General features: G+C 49.7%; 1 protein-coding gene across 1 annotated transcript in view; it reads left to right on the forward strand.

Moving 5' to 3' along the window:
* Window positions 1-17,835, forward strand: part of LOC144125463 (protein argonaute-4-like) — a 90,370-nt gene that overhangs the window by 42,741 nt on the left and 29,794 nt on the right. The window contains exons 5-6 of the mRNA XM_077658848.1: window positions 5,726-5,974; window positions 11,625-11,834. Of these exons, the coding sequence (XP_077514974.1) occupies window positions 5,726-5,974; window positions 11,625-11,834 (459 nt within the window). The remainder of the gene's footprint in view (window positions 1-5,725; window positions 5,975-11,624; window positions 11,835-17,835) is intronic.

Genomic DNA, 17,835 nt, shown 5'->3' on the forward strand with positions numbered 1-17,835 from the left:
TGTCACTGCCACGGCGCACACCGCATTGTCAGCCTTGAGGGTTCGTGATGATAAGCCGAAGCCATTGGCTGGAAGGGGGTCCTTTTACGGAGAAAATCGGCTTCATTCTTGAGTGTATCCGACTATATTCGGATTAGTGTAGCCAGAAAAAAAAGCCCGCGAAGTGGCACCAGTAAAACAACGGCTGAGCGGTGAAGCCGGACGTTCCTGTACTGAATTTTTTTTGGCTCTGTGTGGTTGTTCACTACAGGTATACTGAAACGCCAAGCTTGCACAGAAATTTTTGTTGAGTGAAGTCAACTAGGTGGTCAATGCGCAGAGTTAGGTGCAAACCGATCACGTGATCCGGAATGTGGACCGCGTGAACTCAATTTAGAGGAGTATGCCGAGTAACTGCAGCCGACTGTTATTCATTTAGGCGTCAGTTGGAAAAGCTGCACTTCCGTTGAACTGAACGGTAGCTGAAACGGCTCGTTTAACCAGAGTACAACCGATAATAGCATTGCTTAAAAAAACGGTGATCTTCGCCGTACACTCTTTGTGAAACGACAATTGTATAAGATACGACAGCATAGTTCGTGAACATCCAAATTGTTTGGTTTACATTCTGAACTAGGCAGATATCGTGATGATTCGAATGGCCTTTCAGCCTTGACCGACATTTTTTGTTTCCGCTCTCAAATCTCGCAGGTGAGCGCAATCCGGCTGGCGTGCAAGGAACTGTCTCCCAACGAGACCTACGAGCCAGCAATTACTTTCATCGTGGTCCAGAAGCGGCATCACACGAGGTTCATGCCCGCCAACGACCGCGACGGCGTGGGCAAGTGTCGCAACGTCCCACCAGGCACGACCGTAGACTCGGTGGTCACGCACCCGCTGGACTTCGACTTCTTCCTCTGCAGCCACTTCGGCATCCAGGTAGGCGTCCTCTTCTCCGCTCTTGTTGCGATTGTCAGCGGGAAGAAATGGTCTGCGGTGTTTTCGTTTATGAATTTGCGGAGGAAATAGTCCGGGCGCCGGCATCGCCAAAGTCGTGTCGCGTCGTTAATGCGCTACAAATTCCAGGAGCGCCTGCGGTGTAGGCCTTCCACATCTTGAGGAAACGGAAGCATGGTTTTCGAGATCACCTACGCGCGAAACTGTGACGGAAGATTTCCGCTTTACATTGAGTCCATCAGGAGCGCTGTGTGTGACTGTGTCGTCATCGTTCACCTTTGGGGAAGCGGTATCGGAAGTTGCGCATGGGGGGCCTCTATGCCAGTGCTCAGTGATGCTGTCATGTGGATATGGTCATTGGTTTTTATTCTCGAGGTGGCGTCTACTGAGCCATGATTGCAGAAGGTTGGGTGAAAAGAGAAGCGCTTGATGTTTAGCTCGTACGTAAAAGTTGGAAGCGGCTTTTAAGTCTCAAAAAACGGTCAAAAATTGATTTTTGTTTAATTAGTCGTGTCGGCTTGTATGCCTCGGTGTTTATGCTGTCCCGAAGTAGGGACACCGACATAGATGACGATGACCGACCAATGCGCTGATGACAGCCAGCCAGGAAATAATAGTTATTCACTGTATTTATTGGCGCGAGGGCATCTAAGGCCAGATAAAGCCGGAAACATGTTGTGCATGCGGCATTAGGAGCAGGGCAAGTGCATGGGTTGCTCATGGGCACTGCCGGTTTTTGTATATTGCGTTTAAACACTGTCCTTCCCACGTAATGGCGCATTTAAACCGCAAACACCACGCCACACCACATCTAACCACAAGCAGGACCACACCGCACCACCACATACCTCGACACGACGCGACACAACATGACACGGCCCTTGGAATTCTCGCATGTGAATAAGTGTACTCCTCGGCGCACCCGCAGGGCACCAGCCGGCCGGCCCACTACTATGTCGTGTGGGATGACTCCATGATCAGCGCGGACGACCTGCAGAAGCTCAGCTTCTACCTGTGCCACACATACTCCCGATGTGCAAGGAGCGTGAGCATCCCGGCCCCTGTGTACTACGCGCACCTGGCCGCCTTCCGTGCAAAACACCACATCGCCAGCAAGCTGGAGACGTCCGGCGCGGTCAGCCAGTCGTCTGAGGGCGGCGGTGACACAGTGTTGACCACTGCCCAATACGTGGAGGCCGTCAAGGTGCTGCAGGAACTGCAGGCCTCCATGTACTTCGTGTAATGGAGGAGGTTCTCCGCTGCCCCTGCATTCCGGTTACGGTGAGCCTGGAGGCGCACCACTGACGTCATACCCAACAGTTCTGGAGAAAAGCAATCTGGAACGGGAAAACGTTTAAAGGCATTTGCAGGGAGGGTGTTATATAGGGTATAGGGAGGGTATTATGAGCGCAGTGTTCCTCATATATTGTAAAATTCTACTACAACGATCAATATATCCCCAACCTACCGCCTGCAGGCTTGCATTTTTTTTTTGCTTTTAACGTTTTTGCTACAGTCCAAAGTATTCCTCATTGGTTTTCTATTACAGTCATAACTGCTCGATGCGAGCAATGGAAACAGTATAAAAGGAAGATTTTTCCAGATATCGGAAGAATGGGCCTTGAATATTTCAATACCAGAATCTTACACTTTCCCAAATTTTATTTTTTTTGTCGAAGAATGTTGGACATGTGCGCAAGACGTAGAGGACAAGATATACGTGACACGCAGTGGACATCTTCTCCCGGCCCTCTTGGCGTTGCACTGTCGTGTGTTCAAGGCGCAGGTGAAGTGGTATGCATGGGATGGACGATAAAGATCACCGCTTTAGGAATGCCGTATAGCAACATTTTTTAATGCGTTTTGTTGTAGTGAGAGACGACTTAACTGTTAAGTGCTGCTCCGCCCACATTAGGGCCGCTGCATTGAATTCCTCCACGAGGAAAAAATTAATCGGTTATAAATTCGTTTTGTGTTACCGAAACTAGAAGTTTACCACCAGACGAAATTAAAAACGAGAGAATTTTGATCCAAATTCTATGATCGGAACTTAGAGTGTTTCAGTTTGGTTCATTGTAAGCTACACATCAGAGATGCGCAACAGAATAGGAACATGAACACAAAGCGCTTGCCCTGTGTTGTGTGCCTTTCACGTGTTTAATTGCGCTTAGTTCAGCTGTGCATCTTCTATGAGCGCACAACCAAAATTTTCCGTTAAATATATATGCGCCTAATATTCTTTTTTTGTCGTCCTAACAAAATGTTATTGACCACTGTCCGGCGATATTTTCTCTTTTTCTCGCTGCCTGCGCCCCGACTTGCTATACTCATATATGCTGTATGTATTGCAGGCAGAGAAGAACCTGAACTGAATTTAACCGGCTTTCTGCACCTTGAGAGCATTTCATAGCTGCACAAAAATGCGATCTAACTTTAAAAACCGCAGCCTTCGCGACGTTCAACTGCATAGCCGTCAGCTAGTTGTCAAGTCCCGCGGGTGTCCCTTTGCGATAGATAGAGCGAGAAGCCCTTTAATTTAAACAAGAGATTTTAGCTTGCATGCTACACTCTAAACACAAACAAACGCCTATATGGGAGTAAGAAAGAGAGTAAGCTGCCTCTTAGCGGATAGGACAGCTTACTTCCCTTTCTTACTCCCTTTTTACTCCTTTCTGTTTAGAGCATACTCTACATGGGGAAGAGTATTGTGGCGAAATTATCGTAAGGCGAGAAGCGCGGAAAATATCTTTATAGCAGTAAAAGAATAAAAAAAACAATAAATATAATCTAAGCATAAATGGGCCGTCAATTTGCGCTGAGGTACATGGACAAGTAATGCTACAAGATATTAAATGGTGATGCGCAGTATGTCCTACAAAGGGGCTATCAGTGTTCACTGCATGAATAGTGCATAGTGGTGAGACTTCAATTCATAGCGGTGAGTTGTTTTCTATTTGCCTATATAGGCGACATTGGCCTTTTCGAGCGGATGCATGGATCTCGGAGTTCGTTCTGTGAGATCGCTGTATATGCCATTTGTCACTGTTTTTCAGCATTCTCTATAGATACCAGTGTGATGAACATAGAGATCAAAAATCTTTCTTTGTGATCGGAAACAATCGCAAATAATCGGAGACTATGAAATAACGGATTTATTTTCTTGGAGTTGTAGCTCCGCAAGCCTGGTATGAGCAACTACTAATCGGTGGTTTTCGTTGTTAGAGGCTCGGGCTGGCTTTGATTCAAAGTCGACGGAACAATTTCCAGGTTAGCGTAAGTCAGCCAAGCCGCCACTAATTGCACCTTTTGTTTTCTTGCAGGCTCGCAAGGCGAAGAATTTCCTTGGTTTGGTTCTTTCATGTGCTGTCCGAAGAGTGCGGGAGCCTACATTGTTGTTTGCTGTTCTTGTGCCTTGAAATCTATTAGGTTCTAATAAAAAAGGTCGATAAAGTTGGCCGTTACATGAGGTTTCCTTGTCTTGCAGTCACTGGCGCTTGCATTGGCCAGCGTTGTCCGGATCCAGTCTTTTCAACTACAACACATGCTAAAAAAGTGATAGGGTTTTGAAACGTAGTTAAGCCGAGTAGAGGTGCGAAAGCATGTGTTTGGCTAGGTTGGCTCAAGGTTTTGCTTGGCTGGTTGTGTTTTGCTTTGCTGTGATATTGGGCTGAGGTTAAGCTCTGAAAGAGGTTAGGCTGATCTCATCTGTTCACGCCGCAGATGGAAGTTGATATAGACGATGACGTGCAATGGACAGCATGAGTGAGTGTGGTTTTTTGACACGAGGCGTGATCGGCTGCGGAGATAGCACAGTGCTCCTTGTGTAGTGGCGAGCGAATCTGATCTGTTCGGGCCTCCGAGGGTTCATCGCCCAGTCGCAGCAATACTTATATTTTATTTCTTCATGCGCCTAGGTTGACATTCAAAGTCAAGCTCCGCGCAAACTCGGTCAGCCGATTAGACTTCGTGAGCTAGTCCCTTCCCAAGCAGCGCAGGCAAATGGGCCAATTTTGCGAATGACTGATTTCACTCTGGTGATAAACATTTGCCAGTATATTCTCAATATTGGGCCGATTAGTTGTGCTGCTGGGTGTCAGTACTTCGCGCACCTTTGTGTGCGCACCGAGACACCCTTAGAGCGTGTGGGGGTAGCGGTCTCGGTGCCAAAAGAGATGCCATTGACTCAATGTGCCAAGCTTAGCCGGAGACCAGCTACCAAGAGCCGAGGGGGTTGGTCGTTTGGTGCCCAGCCTTCGCCGGTCGCAAGCCAGAGAATGGGTCGGAGCCAAAGGTTCACAAAACCAAACAAAGCTTATACAGCAGAGAGACGATACAGAGGATTTCGCAATCATTCGTACGAGCACATACAAAGTGATTTACAAATACAGTGCAACTCATGCAAATTAACAATCGAGAGAGATTACAATTCAACAGAATCTGCATTTAAAGCGCACTAACACAGAGCGAAAAGAAACACAATTTGTTCCCCGGGCACTGGGAGAGTAGACGACCTGAGGAGCACGACAGGGCCGATCCACAGACTGGCGCACGTTACCTCGGTGGTCCGTGGCTGGTCGAGTGGTGTTCTCCCGGGAGTCGTGCGTGCGCGCATGTCAATGTTCCCGGATGTTCCCTCTGAGGACACTTGACTGCATGCCTCAGGCCATAGCGCCCGCATGCATGCCGGTAGTGTTCGGTTTCGGCACCGGCCTCGATCGGCGGCCCACGTTCTTCTTTAACCCTTTCCCTTCGAGCAGAGTGTGCGGTCTCGTCACTGCTTTGGCGGCAGAGTTGGCGTCACTCCGTATGCCAGCCCTGCTACGACGGCGCCGCTGCTAAGCGCAGCCACTGCCCCCTGGACAAAGAGCCTTTGCAGGAGGAAGACATGGCGTGGACAACCATCAGCAGGGGCAACGTTCTCGGCCGAAAGGTACGCCGCTGTAACTCTGAGCACGGCTGCGATGCCGAGTGCGTGGCGTCCGCCATGTTGGAACACTTCGCCAACACCTACCAGTACCACGCCATGATCTCCCCTTGTGTATCCAGATGGTCCTGCACCAGGACATTGCGGAACATCTGGAGCGCGACTGTTTATCGTCCCGCGCACGCGAACAAGACGATAAATTTGGCAACGTATTCATGCAAATAAAAGAAGCGTTAGGAAAGATACAGGAAGGGAATGGTGCCCTGCGGATGAAGCTGGATTCATTCGAGCAGTGTCTGCGCCCTGAGACTTAAAACACAGTAGCATCTCAGTCCACTACTATCGCCAGTGCAGTGACGGACGCTCTAGAAAACAAGGTTTTGGGGCTCAAGACCTTGGCCGAGACGGCATTAGCTGAACACAGGCGCGAAGTCGCATCGGAAATCAGGGACGCACTGGCTGGAAACGGGAGGTCCATGAAAGAGGTAGTCATGCCAGAGTGTGAGCGGACAGCGCTGTTTATGAAGGACAAGGTCGTAGAAGCCTTGTGTGAAGATCGCACGCTGGGAGATGCCGGATTTTTAGCTTCGGTGGCGTCTGCTGGAAAACAGGCTGCGTCAGTAGACGACGAGGCCAAAGCTGAGGAACAGCTGATCATCGCTTCCCTGAACATCGGTGGTGATTTTCTGGACAAGTAGGTTCCGTTCGATTGAACCATATATGACTGGGATGAATTTCTCTCCCAAGCACGTTCTTCGCCATTCCGCACAAGCAGCGATGACCAGCCTAGCTACCACCATGGAAACCTTATAGTTCCGTGCCAATGTTTTCACGGCCACCGTGTTTGGCCTCGTGTTTACATACTCGAGGGCTTGTGCGACAAACTCCTGAATTGACCCATGGATAAGAAGGTTAAGCTAGTTCTCATCGATCCTAGCGACTGCACGAGACAATTAACTGTAAGGAACGCAATTCGACCAGTCCGCCGCTGCGCTTGTATGCCTACTGCCTTTGCCAACTGCATCAAGTTACCATGCTTTGCAGTAGGAATATACTACCGTTGCTAAGAGTAAGCATTCCGTATATTTAGTGACTGAAATCTCCTACGGAACTTGGGCAAAATACCCTGCCCCTAAATGTGAGCGCGCTAGAGGACAGCTTACTTTGTTTTTACACCTTTATCGGCTTATTCGTGTATAGATTGTGGGCGCTATATATGGCACATCTTCGGGGTTACCGACAGGGGCGTATTTATGGGAGGAAAGGGAGCCCCCCCTTATCTCGGCTGGACCCCATTATGTGGACGAAAAAAAGTCCAAGAAATACGCTGTTGAAATGCGACCAGCATTTCCAAGAGTAACACATGAATCTGCCCCTAGTTACCGACTCGTATCTCTGTCCACGAAAAGCCTTGCCTCGTTGTGACATGAGCACTACGCCAACACGCTTCTTCGGCTGTCGTTCCATTCGAAATAGTGAAATACGGCGAGGTGTGGGTGGGCAGCAGCAGAAAGCAGAGAACTCTGAAGAAAAGCTGTACGGGAGTACGAGGTTATGTGACATTTATCCTCCAGCTTAATCATAATTAATGCAGCCGACCCTGGTCGATTAAAAAATTGCTGGCTAATCCGTGCTACGCCTATATTACCCCACTGCAGGAATGCATGCCTACTGTTTATTGTTTTGATCTCATCCACACGCAAGCAACAACACAATGAACATTGTCAGCAAAAAAATCTTTATGCACTTGTTTCTTTGCCAAGGTGGAATTAAATTTAACGCAGCACATGAAGGGAACAATACAGGCGTGAACTCACAACTGTTTATTATGAAAGAACGCACGTACATATATGCAGTCATGCAGTGATTCATCATATCAAAATTTCCATAATATTAGGTACGTCTCCAGAGAAATTATATTTTCAAATTATATTTTCGCTTCAAGCGCAGTGAAATGTCGCTGATACATATATCAGCCTTTTATTCTGATAAACGCTACCAGTAGGTACCGTTCGACTTCTGCCTAGAATCTTTATATTGGTCAACTTTGGCGAGCATTTACAATATTTGCACTTCTTTTGGACGTTACGTCGCTTGTAAGCATTCAGCGATGACGTAGGCTGTACGATATGTCCGCTATGAATTATCGCCTGTTATCGGCGTCGCGGCGCAAGCACCTTTTTGGTACGCCAGGACTGAAACCCGCAATTTCAAATGTCGCCGACGCTTGTCTGTACGAAACCTTGAGTTTGCTCGGGAAGAGAAACATGGGTCGCGCTAACCTCACCGGTGGCAGCACCTGCCATCGCACGGCTCTGGCTCATCGCTTAACAGCTGCGCCACTCCGCTGGCACTGGTATAAGGACTGCTAGCGATCTATGAATTAAAAGTAGAGAATGCCCATTTCCACATACATGGGCATCAGCCCATTAACTCTATCGCGTCATATCCTTAAGGCGGAACCTAAGTCCGATTTCTCCCACCTTTTTCTGAGGCACCTGCTTGACATTGAAAACCGAGCCTGGAACCTAAATCGAATTGAAAACCAAAGTTCTAGCAGACTTAATTCGTAGGTGGCCTAATCGTGCTAAATCGTGCGCCATTCTTTTTTTTTAATTTCACTTACCTCCCAATGGTGTCACGCGTTCGAGGTGAGATAGTTCAGGCGGATTCAAGGAACCATCACGCTAGCGTTGTCACAAGCACACTTAGAGCCATTTTGTGCACCCGACAAGCCAACCAGACCCACAAAAAATCGCTCACGCGAAAGAAAGAACGCGGGCACTGTCCCCCAGTGCAGAACGACGTGTGATTGCGTACTACAAGAGGACATACGAGGGCGTTGAAGAACGGGTGCTCGAACGCTACGGAGTACGCATCACAAGAAAACACATGCGCATTTTAAACGGATATAAATGCACAGTGCTGAGAAGGAATACGTTCAGTTATCTCGTGAAGAGAGTGAGCAGTCATAAGAAAAGTTTATCTCTCATATATAAGTTCTCTTTTGTAAAAATCCCTGCTATCCCCTTTGTACTTCGCTGTGCGAAATTAGTCCGTTTTTTTTAGCAGCGGTGTTGTTGTACAGTCGCACTAATTGAATGGCAACTCTTACATGAGGAAGTGCCCGTGCATAAGCGTTAACGCTTAGCTAGATCAACGTGGCAGCAGCGCTGTCTTCTCGCGTCTGCGCAAACGACCCAACGCGTGGCGTTGCATACCCACACTGACACCTCAAAGGTGCAGGTTCGAATCCCAGTCGAACATATCTATTTGCACAGCTTTTATTTCCTCGAGCTGTCTTGTGCTGAGGACGGGCGGACAGATAGAAACCTGCGGACAGATAGGTGACAGTGTAGCCGTTAAAAAACCCGTTGTCCCGTGTTAGGTGGCGGATCGCTATAGCAGCGCATGGTTCGAGTCACGGACGTCCTTGCACTGCAGCCCTGAAACAGTGTTCGTCTCCGTATGGGTTGCAAGTAGATATAAGGATAGGCTTGGCGGCCGTCTTACAGAGGGTTGACATCCTATGAGCGTGTCAACCCTATGAGGGTTGGACCCTATGTTGATAAAAGGCGAATTAGGAAAGGAGGGCCGGGGGGAGGGCAGCAGGAACCCATGAAAAGCATCGACCACTTTTGTGATTTCCAGAGACGGAAAACGCGCCTACAGGCCTTGAAAAACTGGTGCTCAGGTCTACCCCACGATGACGCCCCCGGCCCCTTTCCTACCGCGAGCCCGCTAGCGATTGTAGCGCCACCTCGGTTATTTGTAAACATTCAGGAATTCTACAGCTGTTAACAGCAGCAACACTAGTCTCCACTAAGAGGTCTTCTCAACGCGAAGTCAACAGCAACACTAGTCTCCACTAAGAGGTCTTCTCAACGCGAAGTCAATGTATTATATCTATGACTGTCAAATTATACGTACAAAATAATTTTAGCGACGAAAGACAATCAATTAGAGCCACACTTCAGGGCATGAGGCGAGTAGCATTTATACTAAGCCAAGGATTCCGAGATCGGGTATTAAGGTAGGGTTTGCTGAATGGACCTGACGCCAGTGACGCCAGCTATAGTCGGATACAACTCAAGAAGGAAGCGGCAGACGCCCGTCAAGGGAGGCCCTCCAGCCAATGGCGTCGACCGATTTTCAAGATGCCGCGGTTAATCTGATTTACCCTTGTTTATTTTCCATCCTTCTGCCACCGCCTCCGAGTTCAAGCTGGCAGTTCCGAAGGGAACGGTCATGCGGAGAATGGGCCGACACCACTGGCTGGAGGGTCTCCTCTGAGGGGCATTTGTCGCTTTGTTCTTGAGTCGCATCCGAGTAGAGCTAATAGTAACGTTGCCTGCGACCATGGCACAAGGTATTTTCGTTTGCTCAAGGTGAGGTCAAAGACCCATTTTCCAAGCATTTCACCCTGTTTAAGCCGAGCACCAGGCCAGGTGAAGCTTGTACCCACTGTATCACAGCTGCGTACCCAGCGACACTGGGGATCGAACCTCTCACCTCATGCATGCTAGACGGATGCTCAGCCTCGCTACTGTACACTTGTAGCACCGGTTTTCGCCTCGACTAGCTCCACCACAAATCATTTGTTAGGCTTTATCGCGGAGCACACGTTTCCTAATCTAGTACAAATGGTGGCATTGTTTCATGAAACTGTGGACAAATTCTTATGCAAGAAAAATTTCTCTTAGCTCAGGAGACGTTGATTGGAAGAGCGCGGGGTACTTCGCCACTGCTGCAGCGGATGCGTTGCTTTCATCGTCGATGGGCTTTAACCCTAGACATAGCCGTCAGAAACGCACGAGGTAATGAACAGAGTTCTTCAGAAGAATTCACTATGGCGGCGCTCTAGTACTGCCTTGTAATCGAAGCCTGGACCACGCAAGGTTCCCGCTGGAACACCGGAACTAAACTGACGCTACTGGCCCAGCCCTACCGAACGCCACTTTTGAACTCCCTTAGAGCGTCACCCGCCGGAATAACAACTATACGTTTAATGTAGTGGCATTTCGAAAACCTTTCCGGTCATTCGCAGCTCTCACTTTTCAAACAAATATATATGTAATCAACTTACCATTCTACCGGCTTACTCCGCTGTCCACGCCATTTACATCAACAAGCGCCTTCTTCCGTTGCAATGTCCTAAGATAAAGCATTGTTCTCCTCAATGCAGTTTCGATTCCCAAGTTCGCGCCGTGTCTTGATATCCGCAGCACACACCAGGTGTCGCCAGCTGTTCCATGTTCGTTTTCGAGACAGATAGACGAAAAGAATTCTGCTTAGGGAGTAGCTGTGGCCAGCGAGGAGGTGAAAACGACCATCAGAAGAACGTCGCGTTTCTCATCAGGTAAACCGGGTAGATATAACTTCTTGGAATTATTGACAACGCAGTGCAGACCGGCCGGGATTCCGTCTGACCGTCTGCTGCCGCGCGCAAAGCTTCGCAGTCTAGTGTTTTCTCTTTTTACACCATACCCTGGTGTGACAAGGACGGCGGAAACGTGATAACAGTCGCACACGCAGACTGCATCCTCAGCCGACTGTGGCAGAGACGCTGCATGTTAGGACGCTTGAGTGCGTGCCTCCAGCGATGGCGCCCACGAGCCTGCAGACAGTGTTCGGTTTCGACAGAGGCTTCGATTGGAGGCCGACGTGTTTTGTGAACCCGTTCCCACCAACTAGAGTGTGCATAGTCTGCGGTCTCGTTCCTTCATCGGCAGCCATGTTACCCTGTCTACACCTGCTCTGCCAGTCCTGCTCCGAGGGCCCCGGTGCCAAACGCAACCACTGCCCCTTTCACAAGGAGCCCTTCCAGGAAGAAGACGTGGTGTGGTCAGCCTTCACCAGGGACAGTATCCTCGGCCGCAAGGTACGCTGCTGGAACGCTGAGCACGGCTGCGACGCGGAGGTCGTCGCATCCGCCATGTTGGAGCACTTCGCCAACGCCTGCCAGTTCCACGTCGTGAGATGCCCCGAATGCAGCGAGAGTGTCCGACACCGAGACATTGCGGAACATCTGGCGCGTGACTGTGAACCACCGCGCGCACGCGACCAACCATCAGAGGACAACTTTTCGAACGCCTTTATGGAAGTCATAGGAACGCTGGCAAAATATTGGAAGAAAATGCTGCCCTGCGCACGAAGATGGATTCGTTCGAGGACCGTCTGCACCCTGATACCAGTGGCGCCTTTGCAGCGCAGCGCACCAGTATTGCCGACGCAGTGACAGCCGCCCAAGTTTTCGGAGCTGACGACCGGAGCGGAGGCAGCGTTGGCTGAAGACCAATGCGAAGTCATCCCAGAGATCAGGGATGCGCTGGCTTAGATCCAGCGGACCATGAAAGAGAAGAACAGCGAGGGGTGTGAGCGTAAGGTGTCGCGTTTGGAGGACAGGGTCGTAAAAGCCGTTTGTGAAGAACGCACGCCGGCAGATGCCGGATCTTCACTTTCGGAGATGACAGCAGCTAAAATGAGGCGGCTTCAGTAGAGGACGAGGCGAAATCTCTGGAACTGCTGGCCGTAGCGTCTCTCAGCATCAGAAGCGACGTCCTCAGCAAATCCGTCCCGTACGTATGAACCATAGATGACTGGAATGGATTCTGCAGGAAATCGTCTGATCGTTTGCGTTATTTCACAGGCAACGATGGCCGGCCTAGTTACCACTATGGATACCTGTTAGTTCCGAGGCTATGCTTTAGCCGTGTCTATGTTTGGTTTCGTGTGTATATAATTGAAGGCTTGTTTGACAAGTTCCTGAAGTGGCCCATAGAGAAGAAGGTGAAGCTACTTTTAATCGATCCTTGCGACTGCACAAGGCAACTGGCATTAAGCAGCTCACTTTGTCCACTCCCAAAACATCCCCTTCCTGGTTTTAGTAAAGAAGTTGTGTTTGTAGGGAGTTCTCACACTAACATTACGGTTGACGCATTCAACAAACGTGGCTTGATCGGAAACAACAAACTCCAGCTCCGGCTCGAATTTTAATCATGAGCTACTGATCCGGAGTTCCCGGGTTCGAACCCGACCGCAGCGGCTGCGTTTTTATGGAAGAAAAACGCTGAGGCGCCCGTGTGCTGTGCCATGTCAGTGCACGTTTAAGATCCCCAGGTGGTCAAAATTATTTCGGAGCCCTCCACTATGGCACCTTCCTCTTCCTTTCTTCTTTCACTCCCTCCTTTATTCCTTCCCTTACGGCGCGGTTCAGGTGTCCAACGATATATGAGGCAGATACTGAGCCATTTCCTTTCCCCAAAAAACGAATTGTAATATATAAAGGTCCCCTGGTGGTCAAAATAAATCCGGAACCCTCCACTACTGGATTTCCTTCTTGCTTTCTTTTCGCAGTCCCTCCTTTGTCCCTTCCCTTACGGCGCGGCTCAGGTTTCCGCCGTGATTTGAGACATACTGCACCATTTCCTTTCCCCAACAGCCAATTTTCAATTTTTATGGATTGGATTGTAAAGCATTTATGGCGTCGAGAACAGATTGCAGGAGACATACTAGATGGCCGCTAGCCCATGGCTAGCGGCGACCTCATTGGCTCGCTGGAATGCCCATCCTTGAATCTTGGGGTCCGACCTTACCAGCACGGCGTCCCACCGCTCGGGAGAAGCGAGCTGTATCAACTCCGCTTGAAGCGGATCATTTGCGCAGTTTCGCATAATGTGGTCATATGTGGCCCTTGCACCATATTTATGGCAGTTTGGGTCGTACTGGCCGGGGGTCCTTGAGGGGAAGCACTGCCGGATTCAGAAGGGAGCGTGTTTGCAGTCGGCGCTGCAGGTAACTTCCTGTGCTCTTGTTAACTATTTGTGGGGAGGGGCACAAGCGCGCCTGTCAAGTCTAAAGTGATGGGTGATGTCATGAAATTAGATGACCTGTCCCTCGTGAAATTCGGGTCGGAGGGCGCGCTCACTGCCCTAATGCGATAGCCCACCCTCTTCGATGACATCCTTGCCACCTCTCTCGGCGAAGGAATGGGACAAGCTCTTGGCCAGTTCAAGAAAACAACGCAGCTGGCCATCGTCACGCGAGCTCAAGAGGCCGCCCCCGACTGGAGGCCACACTGCCTCGCACCAGCCCCAACTAATCAATTCCATTCTGTGGCAATAAAGGTGTAACCACCACCTTAATGTAGCAGCACGCTACGGTGATACCAGCGCTTCTATTATCGAGCGGGTGCTGGTTTGCAAAGCGGATTGTTCCACCAAGAAGCGAGACAATTACATCGCCGTTTCCTTTCTTCAAAACCAATTTTTCGTAGCCCAGCGCTGCGGCATCGGGTCTCAGCGCTTTGCGAACTACACGAAATTCGATCAGAAGCGCCCATGAAGAGTGTGGCGGCAGCACAACGCTGCAGTAACGGAGTTCCATGATCATCTAGCGTTCCTAACATCAAAAAAAGGAAGAAAACGTTGTTTGGTTTGGTGTGAGGGGTTCAATGTCCCAAAACAACTCAGACAATGAGAGACGCCGTAGTGAAGGCTCCGGAAATTTCGACCACCTGGGGTTATTTAGCGTGCTCTCACGTCGCACAGTACACGGGCATCTAGAATTTCGCTTCCATTTAAATTCGACCGCCGCGGCCGGGATCGAACCCGCGTCTGTCGGGTCAGCAGCCGAGCGCCGTAACTACTGGGCCACCGCGGCGGCTAAACTTTGTCACGTGGCGCTTCCTTGATGCTGGCGTTGCTGTGGTAGGCAGCAGTGTTCGACCCAGCGTGGCCTCTTTCCCGAACACGAGGTAACGACAAGCGTTTAAGCTAAATATTTAAATTACAATTGCCGTCCGCGCTCATCAAGTGAAACGTGGCGACTGCATTGCCATTCTACTCGGCGCTTTGCCTGAATTTGATAGCCAGCATTAAACACAGGTTGAAGTCAAACGTGGCTGTCGTATAGAGGGGTACTGCAGTAACTTCGAACACACAGGGTTCTTTAAATATTTTCGCGTATACATCGAAACGGGGCCGTCGCTGTCAGGCTTTGTTCCCACGTCCTCTGGCTAAGGCACCTAACGCCTGATCACGAAGACACGCTCGGCACCATCCTTACATGAGTGCTGTGACGCGTGCTGTCGCTGTCTTGCAAACGCCACACAACTGACTCTAAAGATAGCTCCCCACCAGAACCACCGTCGCTCCTACGGTCGCAGTTGATGCAAAGCACATTTTTCTTTCAGTAGTTTCCCTCACACCTCTGAACTGTCCTTTGTTTGCACGCGGCAGTTGTTAGGCATAGCTGGAGCCCGTCGGCAGGCCCGTGCACATTCCTCTACCTGTGATCGCAACATGGATAGCTTATGGAATGTATAACCTCGGACATGGATGCCTGCGATGATCTTACAATACCACCAAACGCCGGCGTTGGAGATTGCCAGCGAGACGCGTATCAGATATTCCGGCTGAGCTAAGCATGGGCTAGCGTCGCCGTCTTGAGTTTTTTTTTTCGCCTCGCACAAAGGGAGACGTCAAAGTTTGGTGGCTCCTCTTTGCCGAGCGAGTGCTACAGTTGTGACCGGCGAACCGTGCATCGGGGCCTCCTTCGAGAGCAATGGCCACCGCAACGACTCGACATAAACTCTGAGATTGGCGCCCGTATGCTGTGCGATGTCAGTGCACGTTAGAGATCCGCAGGTGGTCCGAGTTGATCCGGAGCCCTCCACTACGGCACCTGTTTCTTCCTTCATTCTCTTAGTCCCTGCTTTATACCTACTCTTACGGTCCGGTTCAGGGTTCCGCGGATATGTGAGACAGATATTGAGCCATCCCCCCCCCCCCCCAATCCGATTTTTCAGACTGTCGCCTCACATGTGGGCAGTAAAACATACTCCTTACTCCGGGGCTTATCCACGCTAGCACGTGGGAATAAAATGAATTAAACGGATGCAATAACAAATACATAGAGACATAGGTAAAAGCCAGAAATGTTGACAAATCGCTACAGCTCTTTATTTGCCGCATTCTGGTGGCTCATTTATGTGGATCTCTGAGCTGAAACCACGGACTTGGACAAAATGGGAAATGAATGCTAGCAGCATCGTCCCATTTTCTCACTTTGTACGCCCGTGAACTTGGTATGCGCCTCTGTATTTTCTGAACTAGACCCTCTCAGCAAAGCAGCTTCTAGGACTACTTGAGATTCGAAGCGGAGTCCCCCTCCACTTGTTGTCTTCGACTTCCACAGCGCGCGTGTTCGAGACGCGCCGGGACTTTGCGTTCCCATAAGGGGCTGTGGAAAAGCGGTATCGTACGACGATTTCCTTTGGTTCCATAGTTTTTTTTTCTTTATGCGTTCTTGGAGGCAGAAGCGCCGGCACGCGCATGACGTCTCCAAGCGCAGCCAATGACGACGGAACACGTGCAGCTCGTGGAGAAGCATATGAGCGAATCACGGAACGGAACAGGTCACTATAAAAGAGTAACAACGCAGCCTTTTTGCCTTTCTGCAGTGGCTCGGCAGGCAGGCAAGACGTCCGTTCCGGTGGTTGCCATTTGTGTTCGTGGCCTGCTATCTAAATGGGGAAAGGAAAGCGCAAAGACAAGAAGAAAAACGACTCAGCTGGTGGACCTCCAGGTGCGTAGCAAATTTGCTTTCGGTTCTGTGCCCTCCGCCGCTCTCGTTTGGGCGCTCTCGTCAGAGCCAGAGAGAAGTTTCGGCCTTGGTGACGCTTGACGTTGCGAAGGCCTATGACAGCATGGAGCACACAGTCCTCATTAACAAGCTTGCTCAACTACAACCACCGCATTACCTCTACGCCTGGATTTGTGAATTTCTAAAAGATAGATTTTTCTTCTGTACAGACGGATCTTTTTGTTCTAATACCTATGGTCAATCAAGAGGTGTGCCGCAAGGCTCTGTTCTTTCTCCGCTGCTTTTCAACATATTAGTTCGGGACATCCCCATTCATCCTAACGTTACAGTTCATGTATACGCAGATGATATAGCTTTTTTCGCATCAGCAAATGATATTCATGTGCTCTACGGGTATTTGCAGGCATATCTGAATGCTCTTGAAGTCTGGTTGGACCAAATCAATTTATCACTTAATGTCAGCAAATGTGGCGTGCTGGTATTTCCACCCGACGCTCCTATGTACATCTCGCTAGCCTACCGCTCCACTCCAATTCCGCAGGTGGAGTCGGTTAAATACCTAGGTGTTACTTATGACCAAAATTTGGACTGGCGACACCATATTAAGAATAATGTTATTAAAGGGGAACGTGCACTGGGCCGTTTGACCCGAGTTGGCAATAAAAAGTTTGGCATGCGTCGTGACACGCTACTGTTGCTCTATAAGGCTTATATGAGACCGATTCTGGAATTTGGTTGCCCCTTGTTCTCTGGTAGAGCGAACTACAAGCTGCAGCTATTAGCCTTACTGGAAAGGCGTGCCCTACGGCTATGCCTCGGGCTCCCAAAATCAGCTTCCAACGCTGTCCTTTATCTGGAAGCCCGTATCCCCAACCTCTATTCCCGCTTCCAACTTCTAACAGTGCGTACTTTCCTCAAGTCTTTTGACCCGGGCCCCAGGCGTTAGTATTCCAATTTTTGTATCCCAACCACACCTTTTTTGACTAATCACTGGCCACGTTATCAGCTTCCGCAAGCTAGGTTCACGCAGAATCTGTTAGCTCCGCTTCAGGTTGATCTGATCTCCTTGCAACGAGTTGCTGACACGCAGGCTGATCCCGTCTTCTATTACGACTTTATTTTCCCGTCCCATGAGAAGCATATGCCCGCACATACCCTAAATGGTCTTCTTTCTGAACACCTACAGAATTTTCCACATCATACTGGTCTCTCCACTGATGCCTCCGGCAGCTGTGAGAAGGCGGCGATTGGCATATATTCGCAGGATCTAGCTTGGAGCTACTCCGTATGTATCCCTGATTATACTCCTATATTCTTCGCAGAGTTTTTGGCCATTGGTTTGGCTCTTCTCAAAATTCTCAGACATGTCG

This window comes from Amblyomma americanum, chromosome 1, assembly GCF_052857255.1.
Source record: "Amblyomma americanum isolate KBUSLIRL-KWMA chromosome 1, ASM5285725v1, whole genome shotgun sequence".
Lineage (NCBI taxonomy): Eukaryota > Metazoa > Arthropoda > Arachnida > Ixodida > Ixodidae > Amblyomma > Amblyomma americanum.